General features: G+C 33.9%; 1 protein-coding gene across 1 annotated transcript; it reads right to left on the bottom strand.

The window, feature by feature from the left end:
- Positions 1 to 3,075: 3,075 nt before the first annotated feature.
- Positions 3,076 to 16,587, bottom strand: LOC125077074. Its single transcript, XM_047688865.1, has 3 exons — positions 15,627 to 16,587; positions 10,588 to 10,778; positions 3,076 to 3,121 (listed from the first exon to the last, which is right to left on the bottom strand). The coding sequence occupies exons 1-2, from the start codon at positions 16,404 to 16,406 to the stop codon at positions 10,593 to 10,595; spliced, it is 966 nt and encodes a 321-aa protein (XP_047544821.1). The 5' UTR covers positions 16,407 to 16,587; the 3' UTR covers positions 3,076 to 3,121; positions 10,588 to 10,592.
- Positions 16,588 to 17,722: the final 1,135 nt, after the last annotated feature.

Raw genomic sequence — 17,722 nt, 5'->3', positions numbered from 1 at the left:
CTCGCCGAATACGAAATGAATAAACTAATTGGGTTTGCAAGGTTTTGAACCCGCAATCTTCGAATAAAATTCACGTGTATCTCAAACAGGCCATCGCGGTTCATCTCGGAGAGAATATGAAATAAAAAAAGCCAAAATATCTCATATCGATGTCTTCCAAATAACAAGATTTCTTTATTTACATGCAGACAGTACATTTAACACCAGGAGTATTTCGTCAAATAAATTTAATACAATCATGAGAATATAAATATGATTTCGTTTTAATATTCCTGTGTCAATAAACAAATAATTTTTATTACAAAAATTAATGTATTGCTAGCGAATTTAAATACAATGATTTATCATACAATGTAACTACAGATCGGTCGTCTCTAGAACAATGAATGTTATATTTTTTTATTAAACTAGGAGTTATGACAGCTAATTTAATATTTAAGGTGGTTTGCTCATATTCCTTTTAAGATCGAGGTATTTATGATAATTGAAGTAACATGATAAAAAATAAAATAACAGCCCACCACTGGGCAAAAGTCACGAGCCCATTTGGGGAGAAGGTTAGAAGCTTTTTCCATCGCGCTGATCCAATGCAGGTCGATGGATACTCATGCAAAATTTTATGCGTCTAATGAAAGTTTCCCCGAATGTTTTTCTTGAAATTACTTAATACAAAATTGAGAACTTGATATTCCAAAATTTACAGTAGCGTTTGCATAAAAATGCTCTCTCATAAATCAGTCATATCTCAAGAAAAATTAAATCACAAAGAAACTGTAATGGACAATAAACACAGTTTTAGAAAATATTTGGATACGTAAATAGTGGAAAATGTTGGAGAGATTTTAATGAAACGACGTTGCTTTAAGTGGTACCATTAGGTAACATTTATGATAAATTTTCACAAGGTTTTCAGACATAGTAACAAATCTTCAACACGAGTGTAGCGATAGCATTAGCGATCAGGTTCCTAATTTCAGTCTATTGTAATACGGGAATACTGGAGTTTGTACAGGCTTAAATAGAGCATTTGGAAATCGTATTTATTCCTTAAATTATATATTAAGTCGAGGTCACAACTCCTAAACAATTTAATACTTGTGCCTTTAACGAAATTGTTCTAGCAGAAGAGCGAGATACATCTCAATCATATACAATATACATATATAAAAATGGATGGATGTCATGTGACTTATTGTATATTTATTTGTTCATGGAGAGAAAACTTAAACCGATCGTCATGATCGTGGTCATAATAAAGGGTTTTTATTACTCATCAATACAGATCATCCATTTATATATATAAATAAGGAAAAAATATACATACATAATAAGTATGTTGTATATGTATAGTCTTATATAACCTTATTGGACTAATACATTAAACATATATTTACACAACACAATACGTTTCCATCCAATTTTTTTTTAACAATTTACATCATACGTTTTAACTTATTGACTAATAAATATTATTTTATTAATATATATTTAATATAGATTCGTCTTAAAGGCTTATGGAACGTAATATACGTACGTCACTTATGCTCGGCTACCATAATAATTTTTTAACTTAAAAGTATTTATTAATAAAAAGTTATACAGATACTCACTAACCGTTATACTTCAGTCTTAAAAGTTCTAAAAACTGATACAAAATATAGTACAGTACAATTAATACACACATTTTTAAATTACTCTAATAATAACATACACAATCAACGATATAAACTTTGCAAAAATAAACTTTTCAAATTGATAGCCTAATATCAAAGATTTATCTATCTATAAATAAGCAATGTGTTAAGGCGAAGTACGCATGGCTCCTAAATCAACACGTGCGCAAAGTCGCAAGTTTATACGAATTAAAAACGCGTGCGAACCGCGTGCGGACCGCGTTGGCACTTCGACGTTCGTTCGACACAATTATTACATTGATACCTAAACAGCTGTGCATGATCTTTCTTTTTATAGTAATTGTACGTATTCTACTATGACATTCACATTTAATAACACAATTTTATTTTATTAAATTAATTTTAATCTATACATTATTATCTCCGTTGCTCTGTTTTTACCGTTATTTGTAAATAACATTTTGTAGTGGAGGTATTTTACGCGGCTTACAATAGAGTGAACTGTCATAATTAGTCATCTAAGGTACAATAAACGCATCGTTCCCCCTCCATCTGTCTCTTTCTATCAGATACGACACCTTTTCTTCTGTCTCTTTCGACCAAACGGTTTTATAATTATTTATTTTTTTCTTTTGTTAGTGTTTTTATTCACATAATATATAGCGTAATCAACTGCGTTCCAACCGGGTGTCCCCCTCCATCTCTCTTTTTATTTTTCTGACAATTGTTACATCAATATTACGTACATAGATCGTAAGCAGCTTTACTTATCCCCGGCTTAGTATTCAATGTCGAATTTGCGACTCATACGCGGTACGGTTACGCTGCGTTATATAATTTTCCCGTGCTCGTGAATGCGGCGCTATGTACACAAAGCCTAATTGTTTGATATTATAATTCTGTGACACAATTAATACCGACATTATCTAGTTTTAATTATTAATAATATGATATCTAACTAATAATTGATCATTGATAGATAAGTTTTCTCAACCAGAGGCTATCTTAAATAAGTTTAATAGAAACAAATAATAAAAAATAAATACATTTAAAATCATTTGAAGTGTTTTTGTTCGAATAAAATTAAAGATAATTTTGTCGCATCGATTTTATATCACAGATATGTCTGTCAATTATAGAGTATTATTACAAGAATGTCATGTATTTAATTGCTGAGATGTCTTTGTGTTTTTTACAATACAAATCATTTGAGACTTGTATGAAGTCTAACTAAATATTCATTATAAAATTAGTCTCTACTATCGAATATACAATAATTAAAAACTATATCAACGCAAACAATTCGACCGTTTTACTATTCTCGTAATTCAATATTGTTTTCAAACACAATCGAAATTGCGCGTGTGTTTGACAATCAATTTTCTATATTAATTATTTCTATACTGTGAGAATTATTGATGTATAAATATGCGTTGTTTTCGCATCATATTCCGTCGATGGATCGTTGACCGCTTGTTATCTTGTAACTGAAATAAACAAAATGAAAGTATTAATGATAATATCGACACATATATATCACCCACTCATCACATTCAACAGACAAACAGCAATACTCGGTCTTGTGGCTTAACGTCTTATTCCACCATGAGTTGGCGTAAGATTTTAAGGAATGGTTAATATATTTTATCAGGTGGGCCATTTTTCTGTCTACAAACATCATTAAAAACAAATTGTCAGTGTTATTTGTAACACAAACTTTAAAAGTTAATTTAATTCGCATGAGATTTTCTCTTCCAGTCAACTTTTAGACCTAACAGATTATTGGAACATAAATAATGATCAGTAAAATCAGTTAATATTACTTTTAAAAATGATACTTAAAGTAAGTACAGTACGTTGTGTGCGATTTGTAATAACTAATAAAACTATTTATTAAGACATGATTTTTTTTTTTTTTTCAAGTGAAACATAGTACAAAGACTCCAATTTTACAAGCATAAAGAGCTTTAAGTATTTAAAACTCAAATTAAACTCCAGATTGTAAAAACAATGGCAGACAGGACGATTTAAATTACGCATCACCTTTATTGTAATGACCCTATGACCCTGCTGAGTCTTTTGTACTTGACCCGTCCCTCTGTCACCCTCTCCCTGTGTACAAAGGCCATTGGGTCGCATGTGTACTCCTTCGATACGAAATTTGATAACTGTTAATACGAAGTAACTTTATACATTTATTTAACTTTATGCGGGTACTCTGTTCTCAAGTGTTTCTTGGTCTAATGGCTTATTTATAAGATCATATCAATCTCACATCACCATCAAAAGATTTTAGGTTAAACTGCCGGGTTAGACCACAATGTAAAAAATGACTTGTAACATTTTATCGGCTAGATCTGGGCTTTGAACTCAGGACTTTGCGATTTTTGGCCATGTATCTACCCTTTAGACGAAGGAGCCAGTCCTTAGAAGGAAGGGAACTTAATTAATTAAATTCAACACCCAACTGTTACGTGTTCATATCATTAAAACAAACAACTACTCTCCTAGTTATGCATAACGGTAGTTTTTGCATAAAATCTACATGCGTTTTTTTTTCTAATCTAAATTTAAATCTTTAGACACGCAGACATGCAAATTGATCACCTCATGATACGAACTTTAGCACACATAGACACTACAAGAATTTCTAAACAATTCAAACGCCGACCATGGAATCTCAGATTGTATAATATATTAAAAGTAAAATGGTATCCGTATTTCGTGCATTTGTGCATATTTATGTTACGACTTGGGAACCTTTAAGAAAAGAGCGTACACATTTCTTAAATTCTGCCATTGCACCTGCACGCCCCCCCCGGTGGAGCGTGACAGATTAAGTAAGAAATTATTTAATAATTAGACGATTACAAAAAAGGCTTACATCATGTATATTAAATTTTTGAATCAATTCTGTAATAATAATAATTAAATTTAAATTATTTTGGAATTGTATTGATAACATTGATATTAAATAAGAGGGTACTTTGACTTTTCTGTTCAATATTGTGAATCATCTGGTTTGTAGTTAATTTCATATAAGTGATGGACGTTCGGTACAGCTACGTTACTCTTTACTCTTCCTGGAGCAGCAATGTGTTAACATTTAAGGTACGATATTATAATTGTTATTGCTTGTTAAATAATTAATACAATATTACGATTACTACAGCTATTATAATGGTTAAATAAATATTTGTTTCAATAAAAAAAAACTAACAAGTTCATGTCACTCTTCATCAGGTGAGCCTGCTGCTCGTTTGTCTTTTTTCTTATATTGGGGGCAAACGAGCAGGAGGTTCCCACCGCCCATGGACATCTGCAACACCGGGAGGGTTGCAGATGCGTTGCCGGCCTTTTAGGAAGGCCTTTTTGTCACCTATACCATGAAAAAAAACACAAAATGTCTCCAAAACGACATCGCCAATTTTTAACATAAGAATAGGAAATTCCCTCGACAATTCATAGCGTGCGCAATATTTGGATAATTTATAAATCGTCTGTGACATAGCTTCAGTTGGAATTTTTATTTTAATCGTAATAATGGTTTAAATGCTACGACGACGCGGACGGCGGGGCGTTTCGTTGTGGCGTAATTCTCGTGTCTCGCGTTATAGCGATCGGTCCGCGCCGGTACCGGCTGCTCCGTAATGAGGATTCTTCAGTAAACAGTGAAACGAGTGCGATAAGATATCGTCACACGATTCAATTCAAACGTTCTTATTAAAAAGAAAAGCAAATACTGAGGAAAAAAAATAACGATTTTACAGATATTCATACGTACTTATAACAAGAATTTGAAACTTTTTGTAAAAAAGGCTTGTAATTGTAACATTTTTTTTTTGATAGAACGATTGTTTCTTTTTTCTTATTTATAAAATATCAGACACAAAGGTTCGAGCCCAATGAGGTTCAAGCCAAATCAAATCAAAATATACTTTATTCAAGTAGGCTTTTACGAGCCCTTTTTAAATCGTCATTTAACAAACTATTTAAAGTAAAGCTACCACCGGTTCGGAATGTAAATTCTACCGATAAGAACCGGCATGAAACTTAGTACTCTTTTTCAATATCTAAAAATACAGTAATGTTAGTTAAATACAGTTTAGTTAGTTCCTGTTGTCATCCCTTAAATTCTTAACATTTATTTACCTCAAAGATAAAATCTCTTTCTAAGCAGCTTTTCCATGCCCCCATATCCGAATACACTGATAAGGTATTACAAATATATTGTTCTAAATTTTAATTTAACTGTATAAGTCCTATACTAATATTATAAATAGGTAAGTTTTTTGTTTATTTATTTTTTTCTGATTTATATAGAATTTCCATACTATATTGATCATAGATGTAGGACACCAATTATTAATATCATAGTATGCAGTATGTGTTTCAACGTAGTATTTTACAATCAACTGTCATTAAAAACGAAATAGTTACCATCAAAAATTTATTGCTTGTTGAGTTATGCCATGTTGTTATGTTATGATATATTATTTTCCTAAAATCGTATCGTGTCGTTCATACTGCTCACCGATATGCAAATCAATTTTCCTCCATAATAATTTAACGTCGCAAACTAGCTAACTACTTAAATTGGTAAATTTCGACTTCCATTAGTCGCGTAATTTTTATAATTATAATAAATTAAAAAATAACGCCTTACTTTATATTAACTGACGTCATACAAATTATACTTAAATGCATGATGGCGTACGATGCGAATCTATTATTTATAACGGATCAAATATATCGCGAATTGAAAGGTAGAAGTACTATAAAACGGTTAAAACAGGTGGTCAAGTTACCGTCACGGTGGCATGCAAAAGCGATAACGTAACGCCCGCCAAAGAGACAGATGGTACCGCTGATTTTTTAGTAGGTATTTCGGTGTACTTGGACCGCGCACCGCGCTAATCGTCCTGGGCACCGGTAAGTCCCACTTCAAGTGGGGGAAACGAGAAACGATTTTTTCTGACGAGAAAAAATTTTTTTTCACATGAAACAGTTTATCAAATTTAATCTTAGATAGTTGTTTTTTGTCTTTTAATTGTTTCAGAGTAAAAATATTGATTTAGATAATATCAATTTTTCAATCCATATTTTATTTTTTATTTGGCATCAATAGCGACGTCGAAACAAAAAAGACAACATATAATATTACGTAGACGTTGTTTTCAATAATATTTTGAATTTCGAACACTGGACGAAAACGAATTGGTGTAAATGTTTGTATAACATACTCGTTTTATATTACAAAACAAATAGATTATTGATCAGCGTACAATATACGGACATTCGACACGTATGGGCCTGTCCGAAGCCAGTACCGTGTCCCGCAGGCCGTAGTTCACCCTCTATTAGCTCGTTTGGTGCTCAGCCAGCGTTTAATGCTTACTGACATGAATTGACAATAGACATCGCTCACATTTAATTTAACTAGATAGTAATTATGTGATAATAAATCTGTTCTAATTTTGTTTGTGATAATTGTATATTTGGTAGTGGAGATTAAACATGTGAATGCGTAATTTTAAACAAGTTAATGCTTGTTCACTTCCAGGCAGGAGACATAACATGCATATATAATTGTATTTAACTAACATGACTGTATTTTTATATGTTGAAAAGGAGTAACTACTGAGTTTCTTGGCGGTTCTTCTCGGTAGAACCTCATTGGGCTCGAACCTTGGTGTCTGATATTTTATATATAAGAAAAAAGAAACAATCGTTCTATCAAAAAAACTGTTACAATCACAAGCCTTTTTTACAAAAAGTTAATTATTATAAGAATAAAGTATATTTTGATTTGATTTGATACGTATATTTGGAAAAATGTACAATTCGAAGCCAAATTGATACTGTTAAGATTGCCAGTTGAAGTCTTAAAGATAGTATATGTATGATCCAATGTTAGGCAATTGCTCGTAATGGTTCGTCTCTTGTGTTCAAGATAAGATATTGTAACGTACAAGCATTTGACCATATAACTCGGCTTGTAACGTTTGACCATATAACTCGTACAATTTCATCATGATGTTTTCTCCAACGCCGAGCAATATTAATACAAATTAAGAACGTAAAAACTCAGTAGTGTTTTTTTTTTGTGATCAGAACATGCGATGGTGTGAATTATTGAATGGATGAATATCATGGAACAAGCAGTGAATCTTAAAGAATATCAGCGTGATGGTAAAACATTAAGCCTTCTCCTAAATGATTTAATGTTAAAACTGTTTTTGAGCAAGTGATCCAGAATTCGACACTTTGGCATAATTTATTCTTGGTTTATTTTAAAAGTTTAATGTTTGAAATAGATAGATGTATAAAGATTTAGGCAGTTCACAAACGTAACCATCTTTCCAACGATCGTTATAAATAAAGCCGTCGAGTTCTCACTTTCTCAGTCACTTATCTAATTCGTAAATCTTCGTTTCACTTAAACGGTAAGTAAAGTTTGGTGTTCGTTTGCGCCTCGCCATTTTAACCTTCACTTATTTTGTTGTAGACTTAATATAATTTCAAGTTACTTTTAATTTTTTGTGATGATTTTAAGTCGAGTTTTAATTGAAGTTTACATTTTGACAGTGCGGTTATGAGTGCAGAGAAGTACAAAGGTGGAGTTGGTAGCTATCACACAGTTTTTTCTATCATTGAATAGTTTTCGTAGTGTTTCGGGCTCCAGAATATGTGGATAGCGACATAACATAGCTTGTAGAGGGTTCGTCCTAAATCAGAATGCAAGATGAAAAACCGATGATGTTCAAGTCTTGGACTATCAATTAGGCGTATTGATTGGTGGTGTGATGTGATTGGTTAATTAAATAAGTGATGTAAACTTCTGACATTGTCTATGGACGTGTTTCGAACGTTTTGCTCACTGGTACACAATTTGCCTTTATTTATAAATATAAATAAAATAGTCAGGGTGATGAAGTATTCAAACTTTGTAAACTGTGATTTTCCATCCCCAAACTTAAACTATAATATCAATCAATCAAAATATTATTTATTCAAGTAGGCCAATAAAAGTACATTTTAATCCTCATGTCACAGCGTTGAATTAAATATAAAGCTACTACCGGTTCGGAAAATAGATTTTACAAAGAAGAATCGGCAAAAAAACTCCGTAATTACTGTTTTTTTATCATTTTAATTACAGTGTATGTCAGTAAAGTAGAATTAAATTTTTATATATCCGAAATAAGATTTAAAATTAACATGGTTATTTTTATTACTACATGTCTTGTTCATGATGAGTCTCGTGGACAAGACATGTAGTCCAAATAAAAATAAAAAACATGGTAAATATCCCGTTTTAAATACTTTTATACATCCTGTAAACGATTAATACTAAGATTTTATCTTTAAGGTAGTCTTATAATGAGTAATTTGATTTATTTATCAATGTCTTTTTGACATGAGCTTTAAGTTTTAATAGGTCAAATTACAAAAAGTTTTATTATACAAATGAATACCGTGCATCCGAAGGATGTATTAAAGTCGGAAACTAGGTGTTATTAGTTTGCTTTTCCTCATGTCTATAGGTACAATCATTGTCACCGTTTCTTCCGAAAATATCTATATCATAGTGAACATACATAATACTGTTGTTAACATATTGTGAAGCAACTTTAAGTATATCCACTTTATTAAAAAGATCCCGAAGGGAGTCTCGAGCTCCAATATTATAAATAGACCGAATAACTCATTTTTTGCTCATACCTATACATACGTATATAATATTATTATTATACATACGTATATACATAATAGTTATAGTATCATAGTATGAATCCAATCATACTGATTGTGAGGTTGCCTGACAATAAAATGCAGGCATAGTACAGTAATATAATTTGGTATAACGATTACAAATAATATGATATAATAACGGACAGCACGTCTGTGTATAAATTATAAGACATAAAAAGTATCATCATAGTCAGTTCTTGCAAATTATATGTTGTTGAAATATTTAAGTGACCATTAAAAAATAGCTATTAAGTTAAACAATGCCACGGATGATTAATTTGTAGAGATGCAATAATAAAAATAATATGATGCTTGTATAGTTATATATGTACTATTGCCCAATATTATTACGTTCGTAACACGCTTAAGAATATTTAATTATTTCTCTTGAATATATCAAGTCTAGGTGAACCTAGGTTCACACGGAATTAAACCTACTTCATATTTTTGCAAGATTAATCTTGGAATCTTATTCAAACTATGGCGCATAGAACAATTATATTTTAGAAATTAATTTCTTGTTTCTAATATCATATATATGTATTTGAATGGACAGCGTTTTAAAATATTGTTTCCAACATATTTGGGACTTTATATTAAGTCAATAAGATTATCATATTAAATAGGGACATCTATAAAACAACATTAATAGTTTTGGTTTCCTTGCCCTAACTAATATTGACGCCAATAATGTCTCATTAGTTATAGTAAATATTAAAGTACTAGCTGAACCCGCAGTTTTACCCGCGCGAGAATGATAAAACTGTACCTATAACAAACAAACCGTCATCCTCAATTTGGGGGGTGAATTATAAGTAGCATATGTTCTTCCCGGGACTCAAACTACATACCTATACTAAATTTCATCTAAATCGGTTCAGTAGTTTAAGCGTGACAGTCCGAGTTGTTTTCACTTTTATAATATTAGTATAGATTAGTAATTAACCTTACACACACCTTTACTTTCGTATACAAAAAAGTAATAATTACTTTTGGTAAATACGTTTCTATATTAAATTGCTTTATGAAGTGGGTGCTTAACGAGACAGTGCCTTTTGAAGAAACGTTTAAAAATCTCTTAGTTTTCTATCTTTATAATATGTAATCGTAAAATTAAATCGGGTTGACCTTAAAAATAGGGAAAGGAGTCTTAGCCCACTAGTGGGATATTTACAAGGCGTTATTTTTCATTTTTTACCTGCTTTATACAATATAGTTCCTGCCGGGCTGTCTGCGGCCTATAGCAAAGGGCCAGGCGCGGGTTCGTTGGGCGGCTGTGACGTCACCGCGCAGCAGCGCCACCACGTCGTCCAGGTAACGCAACGCTCGCGATTCCGCCGTGAGCGCACGTGCGGCGGCCGTGCAACGACATGCGCGCGCACACTGAATCTGGGAACATATTTTATATAAGAACGTGTGCCAATTATTACAAATTTATCCTGAATACTGTTTCCTCTAATTTCCTCTGGCAAGATCACCTCTTATTAAGGAATACTGGTCATATTTTGGAAATAGTATGATAATGACCTATGAATGATGATGAATATCCTTGCAGCTTAAAAATATATTGTAAAAACTAACGTTAATTTTGTGTGCTCGATATCTGATAAGCTGATAAGCTGCCTAAAATAAATCGTATAATTTAACTCAAACACAACAGCGCAGCAGATATAGTGCACAAATATGTGTGTTAACACAGATGCACGGTCCCTTACTCTCATAGTCCAATTGGATAGAATATTTAGAACAGGTGCCGGACAAGCGGCTTTAAATATTTTCCGAAACACGGTACCGCAAACACTGCTAGTATGATGCCAAGAACAATGGGACCCCAGGATTTGAATCCAGGAAGTCTGTCAATAGACCAGTCAGGTAGTTGGTGTGTATAATATTTTACTTGTTTCTTATTGTAATTAAAGTAATTTCTAAGTTAAATTCACACAAGTACACTGACATACCTAATAAACATACAATTAAGTATGCAATTTTAACAAAAAAGCAGACGGTTTTTTATTTATTTTATGATATAATTATTTCAAGGATGTAATTAGACGACGTTTATTCATTAATCACTCAACCGTTCACCATCAAATTTCGCATAGATGTTGTCAGGGGTTTCTAAATTGACATAGTAAACTTAACACCTGCTCCTCGCGGGTGTAAAAAGTATAATACCCAGTTTGAATATATTTGCGTTATGTGGCTCATTTACCGCGAGTTTATTTTTTATTATATAGGTAGGTGGACTGGCAAATTGGCCGTCTGATGGTAAATATATCTGTCTATAGACATTGGTACTGTAGTCATAATCATGTATCCAATGTGCAACCAATTTGCTAACTAAGGTGTTGTATCCCTTGTGCCTGTAGTTAAACATCCTATAAACCGGAACACAACAATACCGTCTATTGCTGTCGTAAAATATATGAGGTGTGACATACTCAACCGCACCAAGTAGTTATAGAATCACGCTACGACTCACGCGTGTAAAGCCAGTGTCGTTTCACGCGGTTGAAACTGCGGAAGGCAGCCAGTTCTTGATACAGTATGTATTTTCACTTCATTAGAGTAAACGATAATTTTAATTGCACGTGCTAAGTTAGGTTTTAAGTAAGTTATGTACTAGAAGACCTTTTTTGAATGTCCATACTACTACTAAAATTTCATTATAAAATAATTATCTAACTTATACTATACATGCGAAAGAAGCTCTGTCTGTTTGTTGGTCTGTTGTTCTTTGACGGCCACTAAAGCAAATTTGACGAAATTTAGGATGAAGAAAGCTTGCAACTCAGAGATAGGACATAGGTATACTTTTTTAATGCCTAATATCTATAAAACGCAAGCGAAGCTACTGAAACTTATATTATAATAAATGTGAGAGTTTCTCAACCTTTCAATCTTAAATAGTAAACGATGAGCAAAATCATCTAACAAAACTCTGTACAAAAAAGGATATAGGATACTTGAAACCTATTCCTGACAAGATTACTTATTTAAAAATTTGTACCACGATGTTTGTGACGTCACTCGTCCCAAAATATATACGATCAGTGAAAATTAACCTTATGTATTAATACTGTTACTATTTTACACAACGCTTAATCAGTATGTATCGAGTATTAGTATATTAATCCGATTAAAGCGCTGTAAGTGCCTATTTAAATTAATTATTAGATATTATCGCTGACAGGATATGGTTACACGCGGAATAGCTGATGTAGCTCCTATTACGTGAACCTTAAAGGCTATATTGGTTTGACAACAACGCTTAAATTGTTACTTAGTATTAATTTTTAGGCGGACGTAATTAAATCGGGCTAATTATCGAACACGCTATTGATTGATTCTGATTTCTGACAGTTGAAACCGCATGCCAGAATAATGAAATTGCTAAATGACATTCGTTATGGTTCTACTGGTTCTTAAATGTATTGGAATGATTTGGAATTTATTCGTTTTTTATTTAAAATTGGTTGGCGGATTGCTCTGTATAAAATTTAAGCATCCCTTCCAAAACTGATGCGTAAGTTGTGCCTGTAGTTAAACTGGCCAACTCGAAATAGAGGAGACTTTAGCCCAACACATTTTCTGTACCAAACTTTTAGCATAAGCATAAGCAGCCTGTAAATTTCCCACTAAGGCCTTCACTCCCTCTGAGGAGAAGGTTGGTTGATTTTCCACCACGCTGCTCCAATGCAGGTTGGTGGAATACACATGTGGCAGAATTTCGTTGAAATTAGACACATGCAGGTTTCCTTCACCGCCGAACACGAGATGAATTATAAACACAAATTAAGCACATGAAAATTCAGTGGTGCTTGCCTGGGTTTGAACCCGAAATTATCGGTTAAGATGTACGCGTTCTAACCACTGGGCCACCTCGGCTCGTCAAACTTTTACAGCCTGCTATTTAACTAATTTTTACTCGAATAAAATATTTTACTATTTTATATGTATTGATTGTGACCTTTAAGCTTTTATACATAATCTAAGACAGGTGTCCGCCTTCACCTGTGCGACGGCTGACTGCAGATATATTTTAAGTTATTTTAGTATTCGTAATTGAGTTTTAATCTATATTGTCCCTTTAAAATTAAAAGTACGTTATCAAACTATTGTTTAATTTTTAAATTTATAATTTTGCGTTTATACCTAATATTAATTTTCGAATTTGACTTGTAGTCCGGTTAAAACAACTTTTTTAGTAACAATAATTCGTATAGAGCTGTAAATTAGTATAAATCTTCTATTCTATAAATATCAAAGGCGCATACTGATCCTACGTCTGGTAAAAACAGATTTTTCTCGTGTGGCAATAGTAAAGTCGTGTTTAAAATTATGTAAAATGTCATAAATATTTTAAAATAAAAGGTTTCCGAGTAAAACGGGCAAAATAAACATACCTAATGTACGTATGTAACGTAAAGCTAAAGAGAATAATAGCGTTACATAAAAGAGCGTGAATTTTAAAACACACAGATTAAAAATTAAATTGGAGGAATGAAAATGTGCTGGCCGGCGGACCCTTGAGTTTAAACTTCAAAGGAAAAATCAGCGTAACCAACGCATCCGGTATCCTCTGCGTGAGTGAACAGGGCTGGCGAGAGGTTTTAGACATATATTTTTAATGAAAAACAAGCAGCGAATGTAGGTATGAAATATCGCGAAAAGGATGAGTGAGCCAGTGTAACTAAAGGTACAAGGAACATAACATCTTTGCTCCTTTGCGATGACCTCTTACCATCAGGTGACCGATATATCGCCTACATTAGATATGTATTATAAAAAAAAATACAAAAATCATGAAAAACAAGTATACAAAATAATTAGTGTAAGTTAACTACAGGCACAAGGGAAATAAAATTATAGTCCTCAGGGGCGGATCAGTGACATAAGTAATGATAATTATTTCTTAACGTGCAACTACCACTGTGCAATGGCAGTATGACTTTAAAAAAATGTTCGGAAGGAACAGGATCCTCTTGTACCTTTAATAAAATATTAAATTGTAAGGAAATATATATAACATTGATTGATTTAAATAACGAGAGTGTTAGGTTGAATATCAGTAGCTCTAAGGCATGAGTAACTTAAAAGAAATAAAAAGAAGACACTAACTGTTGATCTATATACGAGATGCATAGAATAACGAAACTCATCGTGCCAACCCTATAATCGTATAAGGGTGCGTGAATAATGAAGAAGAGCATTTCAGTACTAAAATACCATAAGCCACATTGGTTTTAATTTTCAATTTACGTACAAAATTAATATCAAATCAATATATCGCTAATTGCGAAAAGGTTTACGGGCTGATGTAAAAGTCGCAAGTTCGGACCTGACCTCTTCGGTTATTTCTCCTTGAACTAGCATTACGCTATTTACCCCCATTTGATTGAGATTGACGCAAACAAGGAATTAAAATTTTCCTTAAAACGGACAAAGCTATTATTATTTTTAAAAATAAATATCATTTTTACATTCGCGATAATCGCCAAGTTTATTCGGTCGGCATAAAATAAGAATAATTCTTCCTAAAATTGACAACCCTACGTCACGTAAAAAGGGAAGCTTAGAGCTTGTGTGTAAATAAACAATAAATATACATATTTAAGCACCGCCGCCACCACCACCACCGGCAAACAAAGATTAATTAGGAGCCGTTATTGGACCATTAAGTACGCGCTTGTTGAGCCTAAATGCCTACGGTTCGTTAGCAGATTATTTGATTTATACACAATACGATATAATTCTCCAATAATGTCGGACATTATATAATATTGTTAGTACTTGTATGTCACGAATATTGTCAGCTTCTGACCGCAGTGGTTACGCATTAGAGAAGCACCTAAGTAGTGTAATAATATAAATGTTGGTTCTAAGAAATATCTCGCTCGTTTTGTTTTTTTAAAGAAAGAAATTGAAGAATTTAGATTGAGAAAGTACGTGAGTGCTGCTTTGCAGTGCACGCGATAACAATTGTGTCCGTTGGTTATTTATATAAATATCTACATTTATTGCTTTATCAAGAACTGTCTGAACTGAAGTAAAACGTTAAATGTGTTTACATTCGCATTTTAAACGTCAGTTTCTTAGATAAATTTCTTATTAAATTAACGCCAAAAATACTATTTTTTATAGATTTGTGCAATTTTGTGGTAAGGTAAGTGGTGGCAGTGGTCAGTGGGTACCAACGCGTCAGTGGTCGCGGCGAGCCACTCGTCGGGCCAGCACCTGCATGTCCTCGTGAATGCCCGCGAGCTCTTCGTGTAAACTGCGTGACTCCACCAGCAGAGCGTCCAACCGTCGCGCTGCCGCCGACAGCCCACAATCTTCGTAGTCTTCGTCTTCTTCTACAGCAAGCGCAAGTTTCCCTAATCTATCCCTTTCCATCGCCTCTCTGATGCCTCCCCCTCTTTTTCGAAACTCTCTTAGCAATTCTCTCCGAATTTTTGCACCAGATCTCTCATCTTCCTCTGCTTCTCTAAGTTCATCGGCTAAGGATCTCTCTTTCTTCGTATTTACGTCAGTTTTTTGTTTGCTATCTAAATCCGCGTCTTCTGGCTTCGTCAACCGAGGTTCTGGTTCAGAGTTTAATTGTTGAGGTAAGTTTGTAGAGCTTGTAGTCACAAGTGTCCGCTGAAGAAAGCGTTTTGTATCCTCATCATAAGGGCGCACGAGGCCGCGCCTCGGCGTCGCTCGCACGATTGCTTCCAGCGCGTCTTTGCCGGGATCCTCCGGTCGCAACAATTCTAAAATCTTATCTCGTGGAGGAGAAATCGAAGACCACAAATCGAATTTTGACACTAACTTTCCTTTGGTCGGTGAAGTAAGAACATCGCCACTAGCTGTATACGCACGAAGATTATCGTTTACGATTCTATAATTGCGTAGTTTCACGTTTCCTTCGGGCGGAAGGGTGACGGCCGAGCAGTCCCGAGGGTCGGGTTCCTCGATAATGATGAGTGGCGGCACGACAGTCGAGTCGTCCTGCGGCTGCGCGCACAAGCTCATGTCGCGCTCAGTCAACGCGCGCGGACGCACTAATCACTAATACGAATACACAAACGAAACCACGAAAGCGGCACGCGAGCGCTCGATAACTCTAGATATTTTTAATTTAAACTCATCACTCATAGAAGCTTAGCGGAGGTCTGCTACCAATAAACGTCGGTAATTATGGGATCGCGCGCACACCCCGGACGCCGCGACACGAGTGCGAGCGACGCACCGCAGCGGTTGCATTGTAATTTAATTTAAGAGCTATTTATGTTCACTTTGAATAACTGCAATGTGATTACTTCGTTAACCGTCATCGTTATCATGTCGTGACGATAGAGTCGTTAGTTAACGAGCTTATGTTTATGCGACAATGTTATTGAACTAATTGTAATTATTTTGATATCGTCGATTTTATAAGAAGTTAATTAAATTGTCTTGTTTAATTAGCTTCGCTAAAGGTTTTCTAGGAATCGTATATGGTGTCTGTGTCTTGTGTAACAGTAGAAGTGAATGAGGAAGTAATATCCGGCGTGAAAATGTAAACCTTAGCGGGTTCGTGTCGGTTGCGGGCTGCGGGTTTCGTTTCAGCGTTAACCTGGCCCATTACTTGATAACACCATCGAAGGCAGGAAAATATTAATGAAAATCCAATTTTAGTCAATGCTGTCGTACGGGCGCTCTAGTATATTTTGTAATAACGCAAGAATCATCCTAATTTTATCAATATAAATATGTACGTAATGGGTGTCAACCGCAAACCGCAAAAGACTTGTGTATGTTTTTATTTATTGGAAGTTTGTTGCGCTAATTGGGCGTAAAATATTTTTCCAATCCGTGTGATGGATTACGAATAGTTACGTAACAATTTTTAGAGTGAAAGGCTGAAAGTATACTCTGAATGTGAGCTATAAAAAGAATTTTGATTTGATTTTGAGTTTGATATTCTTTTGTTTTATTCTGAAATAATTACATAATAAGAATGGTATTTTTGCCCATCGGCAGGGCGACAAATTTCAAAGATTATATTATTGCACCATTATTGTTCCATCATTGCGCAAACGTGATAAATCCAAATGCAGTCTCATAAGTATAAAATAAGCAATGTCTTTACCTGCTTTCCAGGATAAGATAGAATTCAGTAATATATTTGTTAGCGTTTTTTGTAGCACAGTTAAAACGCGCTGAGTGAACGCTGAACCTTACCGGTGCATCGAGTTCTATTTCACTTTTGTTTAACCCAAATGCATTTATTGTTAGCTAACTTTCCGCTTGACGGATCCGCCCGCGTTATTGGAACTAGTTTTACAAAGCAACGTGTACATTATTCA

The sequence above is a fragment of the Vanessa atalanta genome, chromosome 3 (assembly GCF_905147765.1).
Source record: "Vanessa atalanta chromosome 3, ilVanAtal1.2, whole genome shotgun sequence".
In the NCBI taxonomy this organism is placed as follows: domain Eukaryota; kingdom Metazoa; phylum Arthropoda; class Insecta; order Lepidoptera; family Nymphalidae; genus Vanessa; species Vanessa atalanta.
Note: the sequence above shows the minus strand (reverse complement) of the source record. Positions and strands in the feature narration are given on the sequence as shown.